Below are 22,631 nucleotides of genomic sequence, written 5' to 3' on the forward strand. Positions count from 1 at the left end.
ATAAGGATTTACCAAAACAATGTTTATATCTAATTCAATTTGTTTTAAGGAACAAATTCTTAGTTAAGTATTTGTTTATGTACTTTTGCATGCTTATTACATATGGGTGGCTGCACCACACCTTGTGCTAACTGAATAGTTTGAAAGTTGGGAAGGCTCATAGCACTCTACTTTCAGGGTGTAGTTCATTGTTTTACTCAGAGTTAGACTAATGCAGGCTGTATTACTCTAATACCACACGGGGCTAATTCTCAGCCTGTGGATAAATGCGGGCTGAGTATCGGCCCCTACGGTGGCACCAGCCTTTCCTTGTGCCTGCACCTGGAGCCATTGCATGGACCCAGGTGCAGACACATGGAGTGGATTTCAGTGCAGAAATACATATCTATGCATATTGTGCAGACATCTGCTCCATGTGTTTCTGCACCCACATCGATTCAATGGCTCCAGGTACAGGGAAAGGCTAATGCTAGCATAGGGGTTGATCCTCTGCCTGCATTTGTCCACAGGCTGAGAATCAGTCCCACGTGGTATTAGCCTAAGAGTAATACAGTTTGCCAACCTTTGGAACTGTTCTGATGCTCAAAGGCAATTCTGTAATGCTGTGCAGGAAGCAGACCCATTTGTTAAAGACCTTTGAAGAACTTATAAATAATAAGCATGCATAAAATTCATAAACACAGACCTTGTTAATTTTTTGAATACATTTGATATTAAAAAACATAGCCACAACTAATAGCATATTATGTAAAAAAAAAAATAGGGATGAGGTGAGTCTATCCATTTTTGATTCAACTAAATACCGGATCCTCTACAATATATTTTACCAAACTTGATTTAGCACATCCCTAATTAAAATGCAAAAGCAGCATTTCCATTTTTGAAGTTACAGGTCTAAAACTAAAATGAACAGGGCAAATCATTATGGGGAGTGCTACACCTTAACTGTAACTTTTCAACATATTATTCTAATGTTATCTAGTGGAAAGTTTATCAAAGAGGCACCATAATGAAAAGCCTAACAAAAATAAAACTACAATCTCTTGCAATACTGATTGTGGTCACTATAATAACTCATTGCAGCGACTAAACCTTTTTTTTCTTTTTTTTAAATAAAAACTGCAAAAAAAATGCCTGCCTGGCACTAGATTTTGTGAAAATGCTGTCTTACAAGGACAGCTATCCATGCAAAATATAGCTATAACATGCTTCAAATGACATTGAGCAAGAAATAGTCTACACACATCTTTGGTCCATGAAGACATCTGAATGGTCAGGTCTAGTGTCCGTTATCCACTGTGGCCTCGCTTCTGCGCTGTCTCAAGGCACTTTCAGATTCTGGCGGGCTTTGTGGTGCCATTTCAGTGATGTTGTCTTCTTCCGCTTCAGACCCAGCAACAGCAGAATCCTCATCAGAATCCTTGGCAACATTCTGGGCGTTGTTTGCATCACCATCACTTACATCTTCATCATCATCTTCATTGCTGTCTTCGCTATCATCTTCATTGCTATTTTCTTTTTCGCTGTCATCTTCACTGCTATTGCTAATTTCTTCTCCATTTTCTTCTTCATTGTCATTGTCACTGCCTTCTTCATTGGCAGCATTATCTGCTTCCTTTTCCATAGGTAAGACTTTTGGGTCTGCCTCTACATTTGCCAAATCTTCTTCGTTTACTTCTAAAATAGGAAAAAAAGTAAAAAAATAAGTATTCTCTCATTTACTTGTACATTCAGAACAAGCCCTGCTAGCATGTGTTAGGCCTACACGCATTCTATATTTAAAGCTGTCGACAGATAAGCCCCGAACTAACTGTGAGCCAGATATGAGCACAATTTGGTTGCAGATAGATGGAAAACCTTACTGACTTGATTGCTTAGCCTATGGTCCAGTTGGTTGGATTGTGATGTACAAGTGTGGATACATGCACTTCAAGACAACAACCCCATACAAGCCATCAGATCATTGTTCAGCAAAGTTTTCTGTCTTGGTCCATCAACAGTTAGCATGGGGACAATGTCTGTGCAACTTGGTCAACTTACCAATTAGTATGAAAACCATGTAGACAACTTACGTCTCTGAACTTCCTCTCAAGACTCTGATCAGTAAAATACTTGACCTAGAGGTAATCACCCATTTTTCTGCTATTGGTGACCTGACACCCAAGTTCCACCCAGCAACCGCTTTCCTATACTATACTTACATATTTATACTTATCCTTCTCCTTTCGTTCAAATACATGATCTGCAAAAATGCTACTGAAACCAGGAATTGTTTGTCCATATACTACTATATGCAGAACGTTAAATGGTAAGCACAATTTTTACTTTTGCAATTACTGGAGCAACAGCCAATTGCCTGTTGTAGCTGCCATCATTCCCAGCTTCTGTCTGGGGACAGAAATAAATACATAAACATATGTATGTGTCATATAAATAGATAATACATATTAAAATGCTGAGATTCTGGATAAAACCAGGTGAAAGCGAGTGCAGGAACCAGGCAGACCAGGAATGATTTTGGTTGGAAAACAAATATATGGACAAACAGTCCCTGCTTTGTTTAAATAAGAGGGAAGTTTATTAGCTTTTGATCAAGTCTTAATGTCCTTATAATGATATAGGTAAGTGCTGAAGGCACTGGTTACTCCCAGGCCCAGCAGTGTGCAATAGTGAAGTGTGGGCAGGCCTGAAGACCTCGGGACCCATGGGTTTACCCGGAAGTACCCAGAGGTTCAAGCTGGCAAACACACAACCATTGTGGATCACAAATGGGTAGTGGTTGTACTCTGCTCTCAGACCCCCATCTGCAACATCTTTATGTCCCACTTCTACCTGTGGCAAACGGTATTTAAATACTTGTCAGGGACAGCTCTCCAGTTGGGTTGGGAGACTTTCTATTGAGCTGCATATCACTAGTGTTAAATGAATAAACCTAGAAACAAAGTGCCCAAGGCCTCCAGCAAGAACCCACTAGAAACAAAAGAAAAAAGCAGTTTGCAAAACAGTGGGTCTCCCCATATATTAAGGCAGAGGAGGAGACAAATTTATAAAAAAAAATCCCCTTGGCAGTGTTTGCTTTATGAAAACACCCAAATCCCCAGCTCCAGTTTAGCTAATGGGAGTCACAGGTAGAAATCTGGGCAGCAGTGCCTCTAGGACAGGTTAACTTGACCTCTGAATTGCGTCTCTCTGCCCTGTAACATGCTGTCAGGCTTGAAGGAAAATGGCTTGCTTTAATCACTAGTTTTAACAGATATAAACATGCACTAGACTATTATGTATTTAATTCAATGACTTACGTTATTTGAGGCTTGCATTCTTGCTTTCTTAAAAGACAGTTGGTAAAATGCTGTACAAATAATGTTACCCCTTTGAGTCTTTTGTGGCAAAGGACTTAAATCAGTCTTTGATGTTATGATTATTTCTGGGGAGGCTGCCAGTTTTAAATTAAAAAATAGCCTACAATTTAAAAATGTGAAGTTATGTATGAAAGGCTTGAGAATAGTCTTCTTATTGGATGAAATACAGATAAAAAGAGAACTTATTTACAGAAAGTTCCCTAAGTACATTGGTTATGCTTTAATTTAGGGAGCACTGTGGTCACAACAACCTCGGTAAGTGTGCATGCCTGTGCTCCAACAGATTGTACTCCTCCTCCCCTAACATACTACATACTGTACATACTAATATTTATACACATAAACACAGGATTGGACATGTCTTCTAGCTTGTGACTAATTGAAAATAAAATACATAGTCTAGCATGAAAGGTAAATACTAGGTTTACAACTCAGTTCTCTGCACCTTAGAAAAGAGGAATAATAGGTGTGAGAAGAGTTACTGTAGCAGCATCTGGAGAGACAGACTGCAAGAAAGGCCAAAAGTGATGAGAAGAATGGGTGAGAAAGAGACAAGAGGGACTAAAAGGAATAAAAGTAAGCAGCAAGTGAAAGACTGAGAGAAGAAAAAATATACATTTTTAAAAATATTTTATTTATGATGAGACACTTACCTTCTCTTATCACTTCATACTTTGCTTTTGATGGACAAAAGCAATCAACTATTAACACCAATATCTATTTAAAACAAAAAAAAATACAATCAATTCAAATGTATCATGTTGTATCTTATTTCAGTACTTTTGTTGTAATTCCCTTACAAAAATCGATAAATGACGTAGCATAATGGTCAGGGATGTGTTGCTTGACATCTATGAGGGCCTGATGGGAACAGTCAAAATGAAAAGACCTCAGTGATAGCAGCAGGATAAACCCCTCAGGGCAAGTGCTGAAGCTCAAAATAACGTTCCCATTAACGGAGACCTATAATCTACAATAACTACAACTTTTTTAGATTATGGAGAACCATAAATGCCTCAATATTTGCATATAACAACACACCATAGGTTATGCATATGTGGAAGATGTTAAAACTCAGAAAAGTCCAGTTGTTTTAGACTTAATTCTACTAGATACTGTATATCATGACCTGGATGAATGAGAATCTTCATAGACATGTTAAATCTCTTTATTATTTTTATTTCTATACCCCTGCTTTCCTACAATGCCCCACTGCTTTTACTTTTTATTGTTGTCCTTTTAAATTCCCATTGAATAATGAGGGTTTTAGGTTGTTGCTACTAAGAGCAAAAGTGCCTTCACTTTGTTTCATGTAATACAAAAATGCAGACTATTACTGGCTACTATTATACAGTAAATTCTGTTTTTGTGAAAATAAAGTGCCGTCCCTAAAAATCAGATCCTAGGTATTACATATAATATAATTTTTTAAATGGAGTCACTTTGCATTTAAAGATTTTTTCCCTTTGTATTTGAAAACACAATTACCCCATAAAAAGGGAATTTTATTATGTTTTTGCACTTTTCATACTTCCTATGAAGGTGCCACTGTGGTCACAAGGATCTCTCTCCTCCATCCCCTGCTTCCCATGTGAAAATGCTGCTCCACAGACCACTGCATAGGGCAGAAATGTTGTCCCAAAGCAGTTTGCCACAGGGTATGGTTTCCATTAAGCTAAAAGTGAAGCTGCAGAGTTGGCAAAGCTGATTTGATAACCACTCAAATACAGTTCCAGTCTTGTCTAAACTGCCACAATCTCAAGTGGTTGGACACAGGATTCCTTACCTCTTCCCAAAGTCTTCAAATTGTGCTACAGACCCATTTAAAAAAAAAAATTAGGGGGTGTAGCCTATAATCCGAGGGGGTTGTGGGATACCAATGAGATATAGAACCAATTATAAATAGCAGAGAAATAATAATACAATATAATATAATAATACAGGCAGCAGCAACAACCCCAAAATTTGTACAGAAAATAATTGTACAATCAAGTTATAATAAAATGCTGGGACATCAATGTCTAAAAAGATAGTGGATGATTTCTTTCAGTGTATATATGCATATAATGTACCATTACATGATTAAGAATCTGTTGACATATTAGATATAGGAACATGTTTTACCAATCCCAGTAGAAGGCCGATAAACAATGTGGCCACAACAAAGATGACGTAGGAGCCCCAAGCTGGAATTCCCAGAGGTCCTGTAAAGTAGTTGTGAAGTTGCTGTAAAACACAAAGAAGAGAAATATAGGTCTGTAAAGTATTAAAATGTACTAAAACCAGAGATTGGGAGTTTGCTGTAAGAAAAAACAATTAAGACTTTTTCAAGATAGCAACAAGATCTGTGATCTGGTTAGAAACCCAATGGAAATACAAGGGAAAGTAAATGTCTTCACTTGGCCTTCTATGAAAGTCTTTAAATATTTGAGCAAAATTGGTTTAATTGATTTAACATTGTCTACCCCTCATAAAATAGGGTCTAAAGCTGCCCATACAGGTTTTTATCTCCCTAACGACCAACTTCAGTGTGATCTGACAAATCTGCCAATTTAGCATAAGGTTAGTGGGCACAAAACGATCACGCATCTAGTAATTTTTCATCCCACATTGGTCAGAAAATTGATTAGGCAGGTTTGAAAATGTTCGTTGTTATCGATGAAATTAGCCCATTGTCCAATTATCTGCAGGACCAAGCTGGCAGTTTTCTAGCTTCAACTAAACAATATCGCTTGAAATGGTCGTTTTCATTGATGGTCAAATCATACTTTCAAGTGATCGTTTCAGGATAAGCTTGGTCCTATGACAACGAAAAGATCTTAAACATGTTAATGTGTATGGCCAGCTTAAGCCTTCACAGCTTAAACCAAAACCCCCCAAATATGGGATAATGGATACGCGGTGTAGGAAAAAGCTAAATAAAAACAAATAGGGGCAGATTTATCAAAAAGCCCACCCACTTTCTATACATTCCTATGGGATTTCTACCAGGAAAAAATCAGTTATGACAAATATTCTTTCTGAATTTCTTTAAAATTAAAAAAAAAAACTCCATTCCAGTTACTGTTTAGGAAGTAATGTCATGTAGAAAGAAAAAGATTTGCACTTGAAAATGTCAGAATTCACACTCAGTGGAACGTATGATGAAAAGCAAGTAAGAATAATATCCGGCAGCATAATGAGTGCTAGGAGGACAGTTTATGTTCTCAGTAGTTAGCATGATGGCTTGACCAGTAGCTGTAGTACTGTGCCAGGAAGGTGCAGCATTACATTCTGCTAAGTTAGCAGTTGGACAACAATCAAGTTTAAATCTGGGCAAAAAAGCAAATCAAGCAAAAAGGCCTAATTTACTAGTTGACCTACTATGCAATGCTGCTCAGAATTTTAATGTGATTGTGCTTCCTGCAATCGGGTGCAAAGATTAGCACCAGTTAGTAAACAGTGCATACGGGGCATCATTTGCTAAATAAACATGATGGTGATGATGATGGCCAAGGCAAGGGCTGACTACAGGACTCCCATGTGCCAGAGCATGCTAACCCCAAAAATCCCCATTAAACACCTGCATCTTTCAGAACAGAACATTAAAATTATAATTCAGTTACCCCACTCAATGTACTGTGTTAAAACTCCCAAAATAGCACCCCCAAACAGTTCCTGGCTTTATGTCAGAATGTGCATGTAGAGAAGATGGACTTAAAGATTTAAAGGCACATTCACCAACTTTGTGCTAAGTGCAACCGCCATGGTTTTTTTCCCCACAATGCAGTGTTTTCCCCAAAAATCCAGCATCATTGTGAAGGCAAATGGGCAATTATCATGACACAACTGCACAGTGCTGCACCACAATTGCATCAGATTTACCAAAATTGATGCAACTGCATGTGCTCTTTGTCACAAATAAAGTGCAGTTGCAACAAATATTTTCCAAGTCTGTCTGGTATCAATTGTGACACGATTATTGACACAGGGCACAAAGGGGACACGGGAGCTGCTGTCTGGTTGATAGCTCCAGGGTTTCCATGTGTAAAAAAACAGCAGCGCCCAATTCAGAACAAAAGGCAGGAAGGACCATACGGAAGCATATTTTGACGCAAGAACCTTTAATACCTTTAGGGTATGTAAACAATTAGGCATGCAATCCCAATCTAAAAAGTGATAGGATACTAACTGTTCATCTGAACCACCAAAGCCACGTGACTCTAAAGCTCTAGACAACAGAATACAACCCTTGACAATCGATGCACTTTTTTTCCTCAGGTTCTAAATATGCAAACAATGGTTTGTATTTCGATTCGATTCTGCTTATGACTAAGTGCAAGACAAGAAATGCGTCAAGCATGTTTTGACTAAGTTCAAATAAATGAAAAGTTTTGTCTTATACTTGGGTGGCCTTTGGTTTGGTGACTGTGCACTCACAAGGATTTGAAGTTTGTATTTGATTTAGCCAAATCTTTTGCAGAGGATTCTGTATTCATTCCCAATTAGAATTATTCTCACATCCACTACCCCAGTGGTTTTTTCTCTCTTTTTTTTTTCTACTGCTCACTGATTGTTGGGCATAATACACCTCTGCATACATGTGACTATGTGAGCAACACTGAACCAATGATTGACCCGAGTTAGGGAGAGGTTACTTCTCTTGACTAGTCCCAAAATAATATATTTTATAAAAGATAGTCCTAAAAAAGAGTGGGATAGCCAAACACAACTTAACAAAGGTAGACTGCAGTTCCCTGTCAGGTCTGCATAGCTGCTGATTGGTTTATTTCCCACTGGCACCCCGCACAGTCTGGGAAAGCAGTCAGCAAGAAGTGGAACAGATGGGCAGAACTGGTAGGGTTTTGGAAGAAATTTTCAATAAATCAAATCAAATAAATAAACCCAAAACATAACTTTTCTAAGTAAATTCTCTCTCTCTCTCTCTCTCTCTCTCTCTCTCTCTCTCTCTCTCTATATATATATATATATATATATATATATATCTGACTGGCACATTCTTGTTTTTTATACAATATGTCTGCTTTAAGTGAAAGTACAGGTATAGGACCAATTATCCAGAATACTCGGGACCAAGGGTATTCTGGATAAGGGGTCTTTCCGTAATTTGGATCACTCTTCTAAAAAATTAATAAAACATTAATTAAACCCAATAGGATTGTTTTGCATCCAATAAGGATTAATTATATCTTATTTGGAATCAATTACAAGGTACTGTTTTATTTCTACATAGAAAAAGGAAATCAGTTTTAAAATTCTGAATTATTTGATTAAAATGTAGTCTATGGGAGACGGGCTTTCCGTAATTCGGAGCTTTCTGGATAACGGGTTTCCGGATAAGGGGTCCGATACCTGTACCATTTAAAAAAAAAATCTGATTTCCAACAAACATATGGGGATCACTGCTGCTCTGCTGAAGAGATACAATGTTTAGAAAGGTCACTTTGGCTAAGATAAACTATTGATTCCTCAGATACCTCAAGGACAATGGGCTGCCATAGCAATTCTACTATTCTGCTATCTTTCTCTGCTTTCTGGCACTAGAGAGACCGAGTCAAGAAAAGATTAAGCTGCATGCCTCGATTTCTTCTATTACAAAGTCATTATGTTTGACTTTACAAAATCTATACTATCAGAATCTCAGTACAGACAGATTGATGACACTGTCAGGAATGATACATTCACGTACTGTATGTGAAAATCCATTAAAAGAACCTGCCCTTTATCTTTCAGATTATGAATTATAATTGACATGAATAGAAAAGGAAAGGAGAAAATACCCCAAAAGCAGTTTAGAACACAAAATTTATCATTTTATTTTATGCCACATAAAAAAAGAGATAAAAGTGGAGCAGGCAGCATTTGCACTGACTTCACCTTTCAGTTAACTTTTAGTTAGTCATAGAATGGCCAGTTCTAAGCAATGTTTCAATTGGTCTTTGTTGTTTATTTGTTATCATTTTGAAATTATTTGCCCTCTTGTTCTGACTCATTACAACTTTCAAAGGGGGGGGGGGTCACTGCCCCCAGCAGCCAAACAATTATTGCACTATAAGGTTATCATTTTATCGTCATTGTTACTTTTTATGACTTTTCTTTTTGTTCAGAACCTCTTCTATAAATATATCAGTCTCTCATTCAAACCAATGCTTTGTCGCTAAGGTAATTTGGACCCTAGCAATCAGATAGGTGCTGAAACTGGAGAGCTGCTGAGCAAAAAGTAAAATAATTACAAAACCACAAATAATAAAACATGAAGACCAATTGCAAAATGTCTCAGAATATCACTCTCTACATCATACTAAAAGTCACTAAAACTCAAAGGTGAACAACCCCTTTAAAGGGAAACGAAAGTCAAAGTCACTTGGGGGTGCCAAAATGTTAGGCACCCCCAAGTGACTTTAACCGCTTACCTCGTACCCCGGGCTGGTGCCCCTGTTAGGAGAAAACAGCACCAGCCCGGGGCACCTGGAGCGCAGCGCTTCCGTCTTCCTCGCTTCCTTTTCCTGAGTGCCAGCGGTGGGCGCATGCGCAGTAGAGTGAAAAGCCGACTTTAACATTTAAGTTCGGCTTTTCACTCTACTGCGCATGCGCGCGCAGCGAATCAGCAGCAAGGAAGCGCCGGCAGCTACCCCGGGCTGGTGCTGTTCCTTCCTCACAGGGGCACCAGCCCGGGGTAAAAGGTAGGCGGTCAAAGTCACTTGGGGGTGCCTAACATTTTGGCACCCCCAAGTGACTTTGACTTTATTTTTCCTTTAATGGAATGTGTGGATATGGGTGGAAATTGGAGTAGAACAGATGCCAGCACAGAATATTCAGGAACAAGAATATATAATCTGACTGGTACATCACACAGTGAATCTCTGGGTATACATGTATTGGATACAAACTTTTTTTGCTGTGCTTACACCTTAAGATCTGCTCATTTAGTGAGTTCGCTATACGAGCAGAACTTAACTTGAGGATGATATGCATAAGGATGATATGCACACGTGCCATTGCCAGCAATTTCAACTACAGATTAGAAAAGCAAATATCTTATTGGTGGCTATGGGTAAAGGTGGCCATACATGGTATGAGATTTGCTCGTTGGGTGAGGTTGACTAGGGTGGGTAATATTGTGCTAATGTGATTGTTTGGCCTGTGTGAGATATACTGGTCACCAGCTCAAATCTACTGGAAGATCACAATGTTCCATTTAGAAACCCTAAGATAGGATAATCACTATAGAAATCTGGAGAATGGCTCGACTAGTGGTCATGAATAAAAGGGTAACTTTGGCGAGTCTGAGCTTAGAAGAAACCTGAATGAAGTCCTAGCATGAAACATGGATAGTAAATAGAATAAAACTGGATTATATTAAAGGGGGGACAGTAAGTTCATAGTGGGGGGTAAACATACTTTTTCTTCCTATGTGGCCTAAACTCAAATGAAGCTGTTGATTTAACTGTTTATGAGGACTGGTTCTGGAATGTAAGTAAAATGGTAGTTTGTATTACAGGTATAAATTCAAAAACATAAACTAGGAATGCTCTGTGCACTACCCTTGTTGTGAAGAGGGGGCTACTGAACCAAAGATTTGTCCAGTTGTTATAAAAAGGTGGCAGGACAAACTCTTCCAGGTTTAATGCAGACGGAGCAAGAAGTTGAAGAACCGAAGTGGTGATAAAGAGTAGTGGGTGCTAAAGATTATCTAACTGAACTTAGGTTATTAAAATATCTGTATTTTCAGTTAGATAATCTTTGATTATCACAGCAGAAACGACATGATAAATGAGTATTAGTATCTGTCATAATAGATGTGAAATCAGAGGCAAACTCAAGAATAACACTTTGGACTTTTCTCTACTGAATGCTGAAGAGTTAAAGCAATTAAATTCAGCTGAACAATTTCTCTCGCTGCCTCAAATCCTACTTGATAAAGAGGCATAAAATGACATGCTAATGGCTCAGACATCTATCTCATGTGCCCAAGAAGAACAGAATTGTGTGCATGTGTGTAAATAATTGCACAATCTGTCAGACCTCAAGGCTGTGTTATATCTGGCATAAGCAGAGAAGAAATTATATTCATATTTACTTTGTTCTCTTGATAAAATGGTGAAACTGATATTATGAGTTAAGTTTAAAGAGACGTCTGTGCAGAAATATTATTATTTTAATAATTGTGCTGTGATACAACGCTAAAGTTGGTCACACGTGTGAAGTAAGGTCGTTCGAACCAAAGGTTTTACTGCAGGATTCTCTCATGCAGAATTACACACAAGATTTTCCCCAAGGTCACCTTCCCCAATAATATACTGTATGTCTCCCTAAATAGTAACAGGTATAGGAAGATTCTCTTTAAAAAAAAAAAAGTTGTTTATACAACAACACTCTTAATTTGGACTACAAAGTACAAGTCTAAGACTTCTAAAACATGAATTCTCCCATTGCCCTGATCCAAGAGAGTGAAAAAAACTCTAACCTCATACACATTTATTGCCTAAATGAATGGGAGAGTATTAGTATACAAACTAACAACAACAGCCCCACAGAGCTTTTGGCTGCTAGGGTCAGTGACCCCCATTTGACAGTAGAAAGTAAAAGATGAGGTGAACAACCTCATATAACCTCGTATAAAAACTAGCAAAAAAGGTACTAAACAGTTCCAAATCCAATATTTCTGCAAACCATCTTGTATCCAGGTATATCACAACTGTTCAAGGAGAAGGAAAGGTAAAAGCTAAGTAAGCTTTATCAGAAAGTTCTATGTAAATACAGCCATAAGCACTTACAGAAATGCTGCACTGACTCCTCTAAAGAAACACAGGATTGTTTGTCTCTTTTTTTGTAAACATGATGTTCCAGTGTCTGACTTCCTCTCCCAAAAACATCCTTAATTCCCATGGCCAGAGTCTGCGCAGTTCTCTTCTCTCTCCCCTCTCCTGCTCTCCCTCCCACGAGTATGCTAAGAACTCCCTCCCCCCTCCCTTCGGAATGTGTGATCTCAGCTATAACTGCTAGAACTGCAGGCAGGAAGCTACTTAAATGGCAGCTACTATCTTAAGCAAACAGAGAAAGCTTCTAAAGCGGTTTACTCAGGTATGGTAATGGTTTGTGCAGAATAAATATATTGTTCTAGGTGGCACTAATGTGGCAAATCTATTGGCAATAAAATGCCAAAATGACTTTCCTTCTCCTTTAAGGTGGGTTCTACTGCATCCTGCTTTAACAAACAGTGTGGGGTTGACATTAATAAAAACATAGTCACAAGAATAGCAGTTTAACCTCTGTGCCAGCCCAGCACGGATACAAGAGACCACTTCACTTGCTATGACAGGCTGCTGTCGTTGACAAGTAAAATATGACTGCACATAAAAGAATCCCATTCACACAACCAAAAAAAGAGACTTAAGCTACTGATTTTCTTTATATAAAGATATGCAGAGCTCTAAAAACTCTACAAAGCCATGCATTGCATATCCTGGCTGTGTTTGCACTCCTCCTATTACCCAGTCAAGCTGGAGAGAGTTTTGAAGCATCAGTCACAGGCACCACCAGGAGCCCAAGCCCAATGCCAGATATGTGCCACCTGAGTATTAACACTGAACAAAGTTGACAGAAAGAGGATGAATCCTCTGTGCATAATCAGAAGCCAGTGGTGCTGATGTGCCTTCTGACCTGTCATTCTGCAACCCCGCTGAGATGGCTCGCAGCCAAATCCCACTGAAATCGCGGACAATAGCATTAAAATAATACACAAACCACATTTTGCATTTTGTGTGATGAATTGTAAAGCTTTAATCATACCTTACTTTACCCACCATACAGTATTGCAACAAACTCTTGGATTAGCTGTTGGTTAGTTCATTTATTAGCTGTTTAATTTGATCTAAATATTAGGATGAATATATTATGGAATTAGAAACTCAACATATAACACCACAGTTATGGGCTTATTTATCAATTTTCAAATCTGTAAATTAGAGAGAGTTTTTTTCTAATTTGAATAAACTAAAAAAAACTTGAATGCTTGCTCATTTATTAATATGAAAAACTCCTTGGAATAAAAAAAAAAGCTCTAATACCTCAAATTTACAGTACATGTTTACAAACTCAAAAAAAACTGGAAAAACTCTAAATTCTCGAATTGCAAATATGACTTAGGACAACTTAGGACAAATATGACTTAGGACAATATGCCTAGGACAACTCCCATTGACTTCTCCATAAACTTGCAAGCTTTTAGATGCCAGTTTGACATTTAAGTTTTTGGGCTTCTTGCAGTTAATATCGGACATACGAGTTTTTGAACCGTAATTCTAATTTTTGGAGTTTTAGCACAATAAAAAAATTGAATTTGAATGTTGATAAATCATCCCTTAATGTTTGTGAACATTATGTTGTTCATTGATAATAATGGACAGCAGATGGCGCAACACACATTTCTACTGCAATTCAAGAATGCACAATGCAAGAAAATTGGGAAACAAATAAAAATCAAGTAAATGATGTAGCATAACATCAGTGATCATCTACACAGCACCCCATGCAGTAACTGCCCAATTCCTCTCTAGGGCTCTGCACCCTAATGAATGGCAAACAAAATTTGCCGAAAAAAAACAGTGTAAAAAGCTGTGCAAATTAAATCCCGAATTTCGCCATATGAATGCCAGGTTTTACACCTTTAATTTACATAAGTTTCGGGGGAAGCAAAACCACATACAAAAATTTTTTTTTACACTGTGAAGCTTGGCATAATAAATAGGGCCCCTACTGTATATAGAGCAAAAACCAGTATTACATACAAAGGGTAATATCATTATAATAAAAAGGAATGTTATATTTATGCCCCAGACTTATAGTGGTTCTTGAAAGTTTGTAAACCCTTTAACATTTTCTATATTTTTATATGAATATGACCTAAAATATCATCTGATTTTCAAACAAGACCTAAAAGTAGTTGAAGAAAACCTAGTTAAAGAAATGAAACAAAAATGATTATATTGGTCATGTATTTATTGAAGAAAAATTATCCAATAACATATCTGTGTGTGGCAAAAGTAAGTGAATCCTTAGGATTATCATACAGTATAATTTGAAGGTCAAATCGGAGTCTGGTGTTTTCAGTCAAGGGGATGACAATCAGGTGTCAGTGAGAGACCCTGTTTTATTTAAAGAACAGAAATCCAGCCTGATGACACATACAACACATTTGTGGATGTGTATCATGGTTTGAAAAAAGGAGGTGTCTGAAGATCATTTGGACAAACCAAAATGATACTCGAAGAATGTTTTATGAACGGATGAAGCCAAAATAGAACTTTTTGGCTTAAATCAGGAGCGATACATTTGTAGAAAGAAAAACACTGCATTTCAGCATAAGAACCTTATCCCATCTGTGAAATATGGTGGTGGGAGTGTTCTGGTTTGGGCCTGTTTTACTGGGAGAGAGGAGGCGTGGCTAGGCTTGGAGCCAAAAATCAGGGTCGGGACCAGCAGTTTATAAAGGGAGCCCCGGTTGTTTTGCCAGTTTTGGGAAGAGAAATCCAGAGTGAATAGCCAGTGCCAATTGTTGTGTGCGCAGAGAGAAGTGTGCTGGGCTGCTGGTGATTACAAAGTCCTCTGTGGAATCTCTGTGTGTCCCCTGGTGAGGACAGGTATTGCTCGCTTGCCTGCTACATGGGAACAGCCACCTTTCCAAAGGGGAAGGTACTCTGGTGCAGGTAGCTGTACCTGGGGGGACTTGAGATCTCTTGGGGAAGGGTTGGAAAAGGGTTGAGGTCTATCCAGATCAAAGTTGGGACTGGGCACCTAAAGACACTGTGCCAAGAGTGGATAGACTGCAAGGGTTCCTCAGGACAGGATAACCAATTATCCATAAAGTTGTGTTTATACTATTTCAACGGTTATATAAAGTTATCCTTACTGAAAAATGTGTGCTAATTATTTTTCCTAGTGTTTTTCACATTGCAAAGAGAACAAATAAATCTCCTGTTTAAGCAAGTATACAGCCCAAAGAAGTGAGTGTGCAAAGAAAGTGTTACATATAGCAGGAAACTCTAAAGGAAAATGTTGCGACATCTGTCCATGAACTAAACCTCAACAGGCAGTGGGTCCTAAACACACAAGTCGTTCTACCAAAGAATGGTTAAAGAAGAATAAAGGCAATGTTCTGAAATGGCAACAAAAAGCAAATGGCACTCAGAGCTGCAAAAAAAGGGACAAGCCCTTTAAAAAACTTTATTGCGGAGGTGCAACGTTTCGGGGTAAAGTGACCCCTTTTTCAAGCATACAGATCAGTGAAAGCATCAAAGATTTATACAGATTCATTAGCAAACACTCAAAGTTGATTGGAAGGTAGCATAAATACTGTACTTTATCAGACACACCTGTGTAGTATTTACAAAGTAACTAAAATATCTGAAACATAGTGCAATGATTACATCAAGAAATACATTATGTGTTAAATATACAAGTATTCTACCTTCCAATCAACTTTGAGTGTTTGCTAATGAATCTGTATAAATCTTTGATGCTTTCACTAATCTGTATGCTTGAAAAAGGGGTCACTTTACCCCGAAATGTTGCACCTCCGCAATAAAGTTTTTTAAAGGGCTTGTCCCTTTTTTTGCAGCTTTTTTGCTTTTTGTTGCTACTTAGGTTTTTGGGAGGGTGCCGATCCCTCCAAGCAGTGTGCACCAGGCGTTTGAATATTTTGGAGAGCCAAAGGGTGTGCGGCACAGGTCTCTGTTTTGCATAATGTTCTGAAATGGCCAAGTCAAACTCCTGACCTTAATCCAACTGAAATGTTGTGAAAAGATCTAAAGTGAGCGGTTTGTGTGAGGAAATCCACCAACATCCAAGAGCTGAAGCTGTTCTGTATGTAGGAATGGGTTAAAATTCCTTCAAGTCGATGTGCAGGACTGATTGAGAGATACCGGAAACGTTTAATTGCAGTTATTGCTGCACAAGGGGGGGATCACAAGAAAAATTGAGCGCACGATTCACTTACATTTGCCACACGCAGACTGGATCATTTTCTTCAATACATGACCACCAAATATAATATTTTTTGTTGCATTTGTTTACCTAGGTTTTCTTCAGCTACTTTTAGGACTTGTTTGAAAAACAGATGATGTTTTAGGTCACATTTATATAAAATCTTAATGGGTTCGCAAACTTTCAAGCACTGCTTGTTGAGGTTTAGTTCATGGACAGATGTCACCCTCTGTGTCTTCCAGCTACTTACCCATATGTCTATACAGAGTTCTGTTTGCCCCTACTACTTATATACTGTAATTCAGTGTTTCCTCTTGAGAACCTCTTAGCATCCAACTCAGTGTGGCTAACTCTATTTACACCATTTCCAGTCTCATTTACTATACAACAAAAGTCCAAAAGACCAACTGCACAAGTATAGGTGGTCAGTGGAGTTTGTCCCTGCAAAGCTTCTCTGCATTTTGCAATTTGCTTCATACGCAAGTTACTTAAGTTCTAGGGAAGTTACGTAAATTGTGTAAGTTTCTGTGTAACTTTATGTGTAACTTACACAGTTAGCGTAACTTCTGCAACGTGACCACAACTGTACCCCTTCTCTCCCTGATGGCAGCCCTGGTCAAGTGTATTGCTAGTGTAATTACCAGTGGCAATTACTGTGTAGCTAAAAGATAATACCATTCCAGAGCTGGTGGATCCACACTGTCTTTGCTAATTAGCCTGTTTTGTCAGATTCTGCAGGAACATAATGAAGCTGGGTGTAACATGTTACTGCAGAATCTGACAAAACAGGTTTATTAGCTAATAGACTCAGACAAGTTATAAATGTAACTCTGATTATAATTTCTATTTTCTTCATTAGGTAGTACTTGGTGCCAATAATGGAGTATCTGAGGAGCAAACATACTCAAGCACTTCTCTGTAGGAGAAAAATATTATGGTGGAAGGTGGAGGAAGAAAAGGTGATCTGAGTGATTTACTATTCAGCACCATGGACACTGCAGTCATGGATGGAGAGCTACAGTGTGCCTCTAACTCTGAACTATCCTGTTCTGCTTTGCACTACATGGTGAAGCGGAGTAGGCTGACACTTTATAAATGCATGTTAGCAATATTAACAATAATATTGCTATGAGTTCCAGATACAAACATAGCAAGCTCTGCAAGGTTTCGTTATTTTTATTAAGTTATCCCATCAACAAAATGATATTCTCTTAATTTTTACTGACATATTCTCTGCAGTGAGGTAGTGTCACTTACCCGCATCCATCCTGACAGCTGAAAAAGACTTGCCATCCCAGACATCCTAAAAATAACGCAGACTAATGTTAAAGAGATGCGCGCAGCACAGCACATGCAATCAATATTCACATAATAACAGACATGCAGCAACAGCAGGCCATCTGTTCTTGCATAAGATGTTTTGACGGATCAAATTCGACTTTAACACTGTAATTTGTTCACATGTGCATCTTAAAATTAATCAAAAGCCCAGCCTTATCAGAAATAACCATATTAGTTAGTGTCCCCTGTAACAGGGTTTCTCAGCCATATTTTTTTTATCTATTAACTGCATTCTTGCGCATGCTTACAAATCATAATTACTGAAATCACTGTTAGCTTAAAAAGTGTTTACAATCATAGTTTCTTCAAGGAAAATGTTATACTTATTGCTTTAGCAGTAGCCAAAAATACAGGGAGGAAGGGATCCACGAAACAGTCTTAAAATTAAGGCTGGCCCTGCAACTTAATAAACACTACCTAAAAGCACAGATTCTTAAATATGACCTTAAGCCTTACAAACGCATTTTCTGGGTATCCACACAGGAGCAAAAGGGGTCTGTTAGAATTACTCCTGAATTTACTGAACTACCTGTGGTTCTGGCAGGGTACCTAGGAAACACATGAAGGCTCAGAACAGTTGTGAGTTCCTACTCCCCATTTATTTGAGGGGCAAGGTGCAAGATACAAAGTGCATGAAACTGACATATTTTCTGCCCAAAGTGCATCTGTCATAAGTGCAATTCTTTGCAATCCTGGAAAGGAGCAGGAAGTGTTTGTCTTTATGTGCCTGCAAGCACAGGAGAGCGGCATAAGATAAAGAGATGGGTGTCCCCTGGCATGCACTTCCTTGCACATCATTCATGATGCACAAAGGAAAAACCCCCGGAAACTCGGTGCAGCCATTAAGTAAAAGACTTCCTTGTGTGTTCATTCCTTTATTTAAATCAAGCATCAGGGTCTACCACATCAAAAGATATACTGTACACCATGATCTACTCTTTGACTACTGCTGCTGTATGTATATCTATTTATTTCAGTATCGAAAGGTTGATCTGGTCTCTACTACCTGTAACAGAGTAACAGTGCACTGCCACAGCATTATTATATTTTACTTATTTATACAAACTTTATTTTGCAGAGCCATGCAAAAAAAAAAAAAAGTTTCTTACAGAATGGATGATGGGGATCTCCACCCAGCCACTGGCTCAATAACCTCCCACTTCTTTTCTGAGATGAAGGTCTGAAGGTCTTCCACCATTCTTGAGCCATGATATCTACGAAATACTCCATCCTTGGCGCTACAGAGCAAAATTGGGAGACAACGACCATATGTTAGCTGGTAAAAACAGGCACCTCACTTTTTGGTATATTTCCTTAAACCCTCTTTCACAAAATTAAAAAAATGTAAATCTCATATTGGCGTTTGTTGGCTAATCATTTACACAAAAGCACAGGTTAATCAATCAGTAGTCAGAGGATATCTGCTATCATTACGTATTGTTTGAAACAGCTATGGTTCCTTTTTTTTTTTTTTTTACTGGATATTTACCAGGAGTGACATAAACCTAAGCCTAAAAGTGGATTATTAAGTAGCAGATAAAACTTAGTGTTTTAGGTTACACTTCAGGTGCGTTTGCCAACAACACAGTTTTACCAGGCAGCAATAGAACAGCACCTTCAGTTCTAATCTGTACCACAGAAAAAAGCATGTTGTTGGGTTGTGGTGAAACAATGAAAGGTTACCATCCAGGTGCAGACTTTGCCCAATATTAATAAATAAGGTTGACTTTTACATAAATCGCCCCTGAGAAATGAAATATCCTTTCTTGTATTCATAGAACTGAGCAGGGAAGCATCAAAAGATGGTTCCTGCATCAGCAAATTAGAGTTTACAGTGGACATATACTTACCCCTATAATTTAATGAAAACATAATTTTAAAACTGAAAGAAGTTACAAACTGCCAGACAAATTCTCCTGCAGGAGAAAGCAGTGACTTACTGAAATATTGTTGGAAGCGTTGTAACAAAAAAACGTCCACTCAGGCCTAGGGGAAAAAAAAAAACATAGTCACACAAATTTGCTTCAACCATTCACATGACAACAGTGGGGATCATATAATTGGAAAGGATGTTTTACTGTGAGAGCTGTGAAGTTGTGGAATTCCCTCCCTGAATCGTACTGGCTGATACATTATATAGCTTTAAGAAGGAGTTGGATGGATTTTTAGCAAGTGAGGGAATACAGGGTTATGGGAGACAGCTCTTAGTACAAGTGAGGGAATACAGGGGTAGGGGGGATAGCTCTCAGTACAAGTGAGGGAATACAGGGTTATGGGAGATAGCTCTCAGTACAAGTGAGGGAATACAGGGGTAGGGGAGATAGCTCTCAGTACAAGTGAGGGAATACAGGGGTAGGGGAGATAGCTCTCAGTACAAGTGAGGGAATACAGGGTTATGGGAGATAGCTCTCAGTACAAGTGAGGGAATACAGGGGTATGGGAGATAGCTCTCAGTACATGTAAGGGAATACAGGGGTAGGGGAGATAGCTCTCAGTACAAGTGAGGGAATACAGGGTTATGGGAGATAGCTCTCAGTACAAGTGAGGGAATACAGGGGTAGGGGAGATAGCTCTCAGTACAAGTGAGGGAATACAGGGGTAGGGGAGATAGCTCTCAGTACAAGTGAGGGAATACAGGGGTAGGGGAGATAGTTCTCAGTACAAGTGAGGGAATACAGGGGTAGGGGAGATAGCTCTCAGTACAAGTGAGGGAATACAGGGGTAGGGGAGATAGCTCTCAGTACAAGTGAGGGAATACAGGGTTATGGGAGATAGCTCTCAGTACAAGTGAGGGAATACAGGGTTATGGGAGATAGCTCTTAGTACAAGTTGATCCAGGGACTGGTCCGATTGCCATCTTGGAGTCAGGAAGGAATTTTTTCCCCTCTACGGCAAATTAGAGAGGCTTCAGAAGGGTTTTTTTTGCTTTCCTCTGGATCAACTAGTAGTTAGGCAGGTTATATATAAGTATTATGGTTGAACTTGATGGACGCATGTCTTTTTTTCAACCTAACTTACTATGTTACTATGTAACAGGTTATAAAGGGAAGCCTGAGTGGACTGACTACAGATGCAAAAATAATTCATATTGTGCACTTTGCTTCTAATTTATATTCTGCTCCCTGTTTCATATTGTATGCGCTCAGTCGCCTGTGGTTCGACCCTTGTTTTCATATGCAAGCCTCTGCCCTAGAAGTGATTATTTTTCTAACATTTTTTTCAAATTTCTTGATAGCTCTTTCAGGATAATAAACACAACTGTATTAGAGCACCTAATAACACTTAAAAAAATTAATTTATTGGGAAAGTGTTTTTGCCTTAAAGGAACAGTAACACCAAAAAACGAAAGTGTATAAAAGTACGTTAAATTACAATATAATGTACTGTTGCACTTTTACACTGATAAAAGTTGTGTGCTTGCCTCAGAAAGACTACTATAATTTCCATAAGCAAAGCATGGGGGCAGCCATTCAAAGGAAAAAAGGCACAGGTTACATAGCAGATAACAGATATACCATTATATTGTTCAGCACTTATCTGTTATCTGCTACATAGCCTGTGTGTTTTCTCCTTTTTTCCAGCTTGAATGGCTGCCCCCATGGCTACATAGCAGCTTTGTTTATATAAACTATAGTAGTGTTACCGTAGCAAACAGAACTTCATATTTTAATTACTTTAAAGCTATTTAATGTTTTGGTGTTACTGTTCTTTTAAATGGGTTGGTCATGCAGATGGTTATGGGCCGTCAACTATATTGGTTTTTAGAAAAGCCAGTTTAAACAAGATTTTTGCTTAAATGTGTTGCTCAGAATGACTTAATTTGCATTTTGTTTCATGTACACACACAGTACACCCAACAACAGGGATCAATGTTTTTGTTGCACCGACATAAGGGTTTACAAGCATTATACCAAATTGGCTATAATTTGCAGACTATATACTGTAAATATGTCAGTAACACAATAATATCAATAACATGGGACTCTGCATGAATAACTAAAATATAATATTTGCTGAATTTTTTGTTCATATTGATAATGGCCTTTTAGCTGTGAGTTACTGTGTATCAAGGCACCATACGCATTTATGGAAATTTGCAATACAAAGCACTCACAATATTCTTCAGAAATATGTATTCTCAGAAATATGTATTGCAGTGAGGTGAGCAGTGTGATTCAGGGACAAGCTATGTGTGTGTATGGTGCTGCCTGCCACTGGGCAATTATTTGTAAATTTTATTGCTACTGAAAGCAGCATTTGCTTTTCTGGTTATGATTTTAAAACAATGTTATCCCCCCAGCAAAAATCAGAGCCACCAGAGCAGAGAATAGAAAAGGACAAACACTGCTATTTATAGCAATAATATATACAAAACTTACCATTAAAAATTTGTAATGAATGTATATTGCAAAGTTGCTTAGATCTATGTTTTCCTTTATTAGAGAAAAACATTATTTTTAGGGTTGACATGTCCTTTAAACACCTCAGTCTGGCCAATCATCCAAGCAGACAATTCATTAATAAAGGAGAGGTTGTTATATAGTTACCACTATAACTCATTGATACATTTGGAGTTGGTGGAAAACTTTATTCTTGCAAATTCTCCCTATGAGGCTTAATATTTAGTTTTACCTCTGTAAATGAATCATTTTATAAAGGATCTACAATGTGTGGCCCTTGGGTTGTTAACCGACAGCTTATGTCCTGGACTAATAACGACAAAGGCAGCTATCTCAGTATCTATGACGGGTGAGTAAAAATGTATGTGTTGGTATAAAAATAATAAATTTAATGTGAATAATGCTTCCTATGCACTGTAAATTTGCATACCGACTGGGAAATACTGGTTTGACGGTGTATTTGCAAGGCATCCTGCCAAATAGGCCATTGCACCATAATTCTGACAACCATTACCAATCTTTAAGTGCTATGGAAGGATATGTAACC

At 38.3% G+C, this 22,631-nt stretch overlaps 1 protein-coding gene across 1 annotated transcript in view; it reads right to left on the reverse strand.

The window, feature by feature from the left end:
* Positions 1–1,102: 1,102 nt before the first annotated feature.
* tmx4 (thioredoxin-related transmembrane protein 4) overlaps positions 1,103–22,631 on the reverse strand; it is a gene marked incomplete at its 5' end in the record, with an annotated part of 33,442 nt that continues 11,913 nt past the window's right edge. Inside the window, 6 exon segments of the mRNA NM_001039737.1 lie at positions 1,103–1,677; positions 4,013–4,076; positions 5,484–5,585; positions 17,601–17,646; positions 18,794–18,922; positions 19,625–19,670. Coding sequence (NP_001034826.1) covers positions 1,280–1,677; positions 4,013–4,076; positions 5,484–5,585; positions 17,601–17,646; positions 18,794–18,922; positions 19,625–19,670 — 785 coding nt within the window. The 3' untranslated portion in view covers positions 1,103–1,279.

This window comes from Xenopus tropicalis, chromosome 5 (genome assembly GCF_000004195.4).
Source record: "Xenopus tropicalis strain Nigerian chromosome 5, UCB_Xtro_10.0, whole genome shotgun sequence".
Classification (NCBI taxonomy): Eukaryota; Metazoa; Chordata; class Amphibia; order Anura; family Pipidae; genus Xenopus; species Xenopus tropicalis.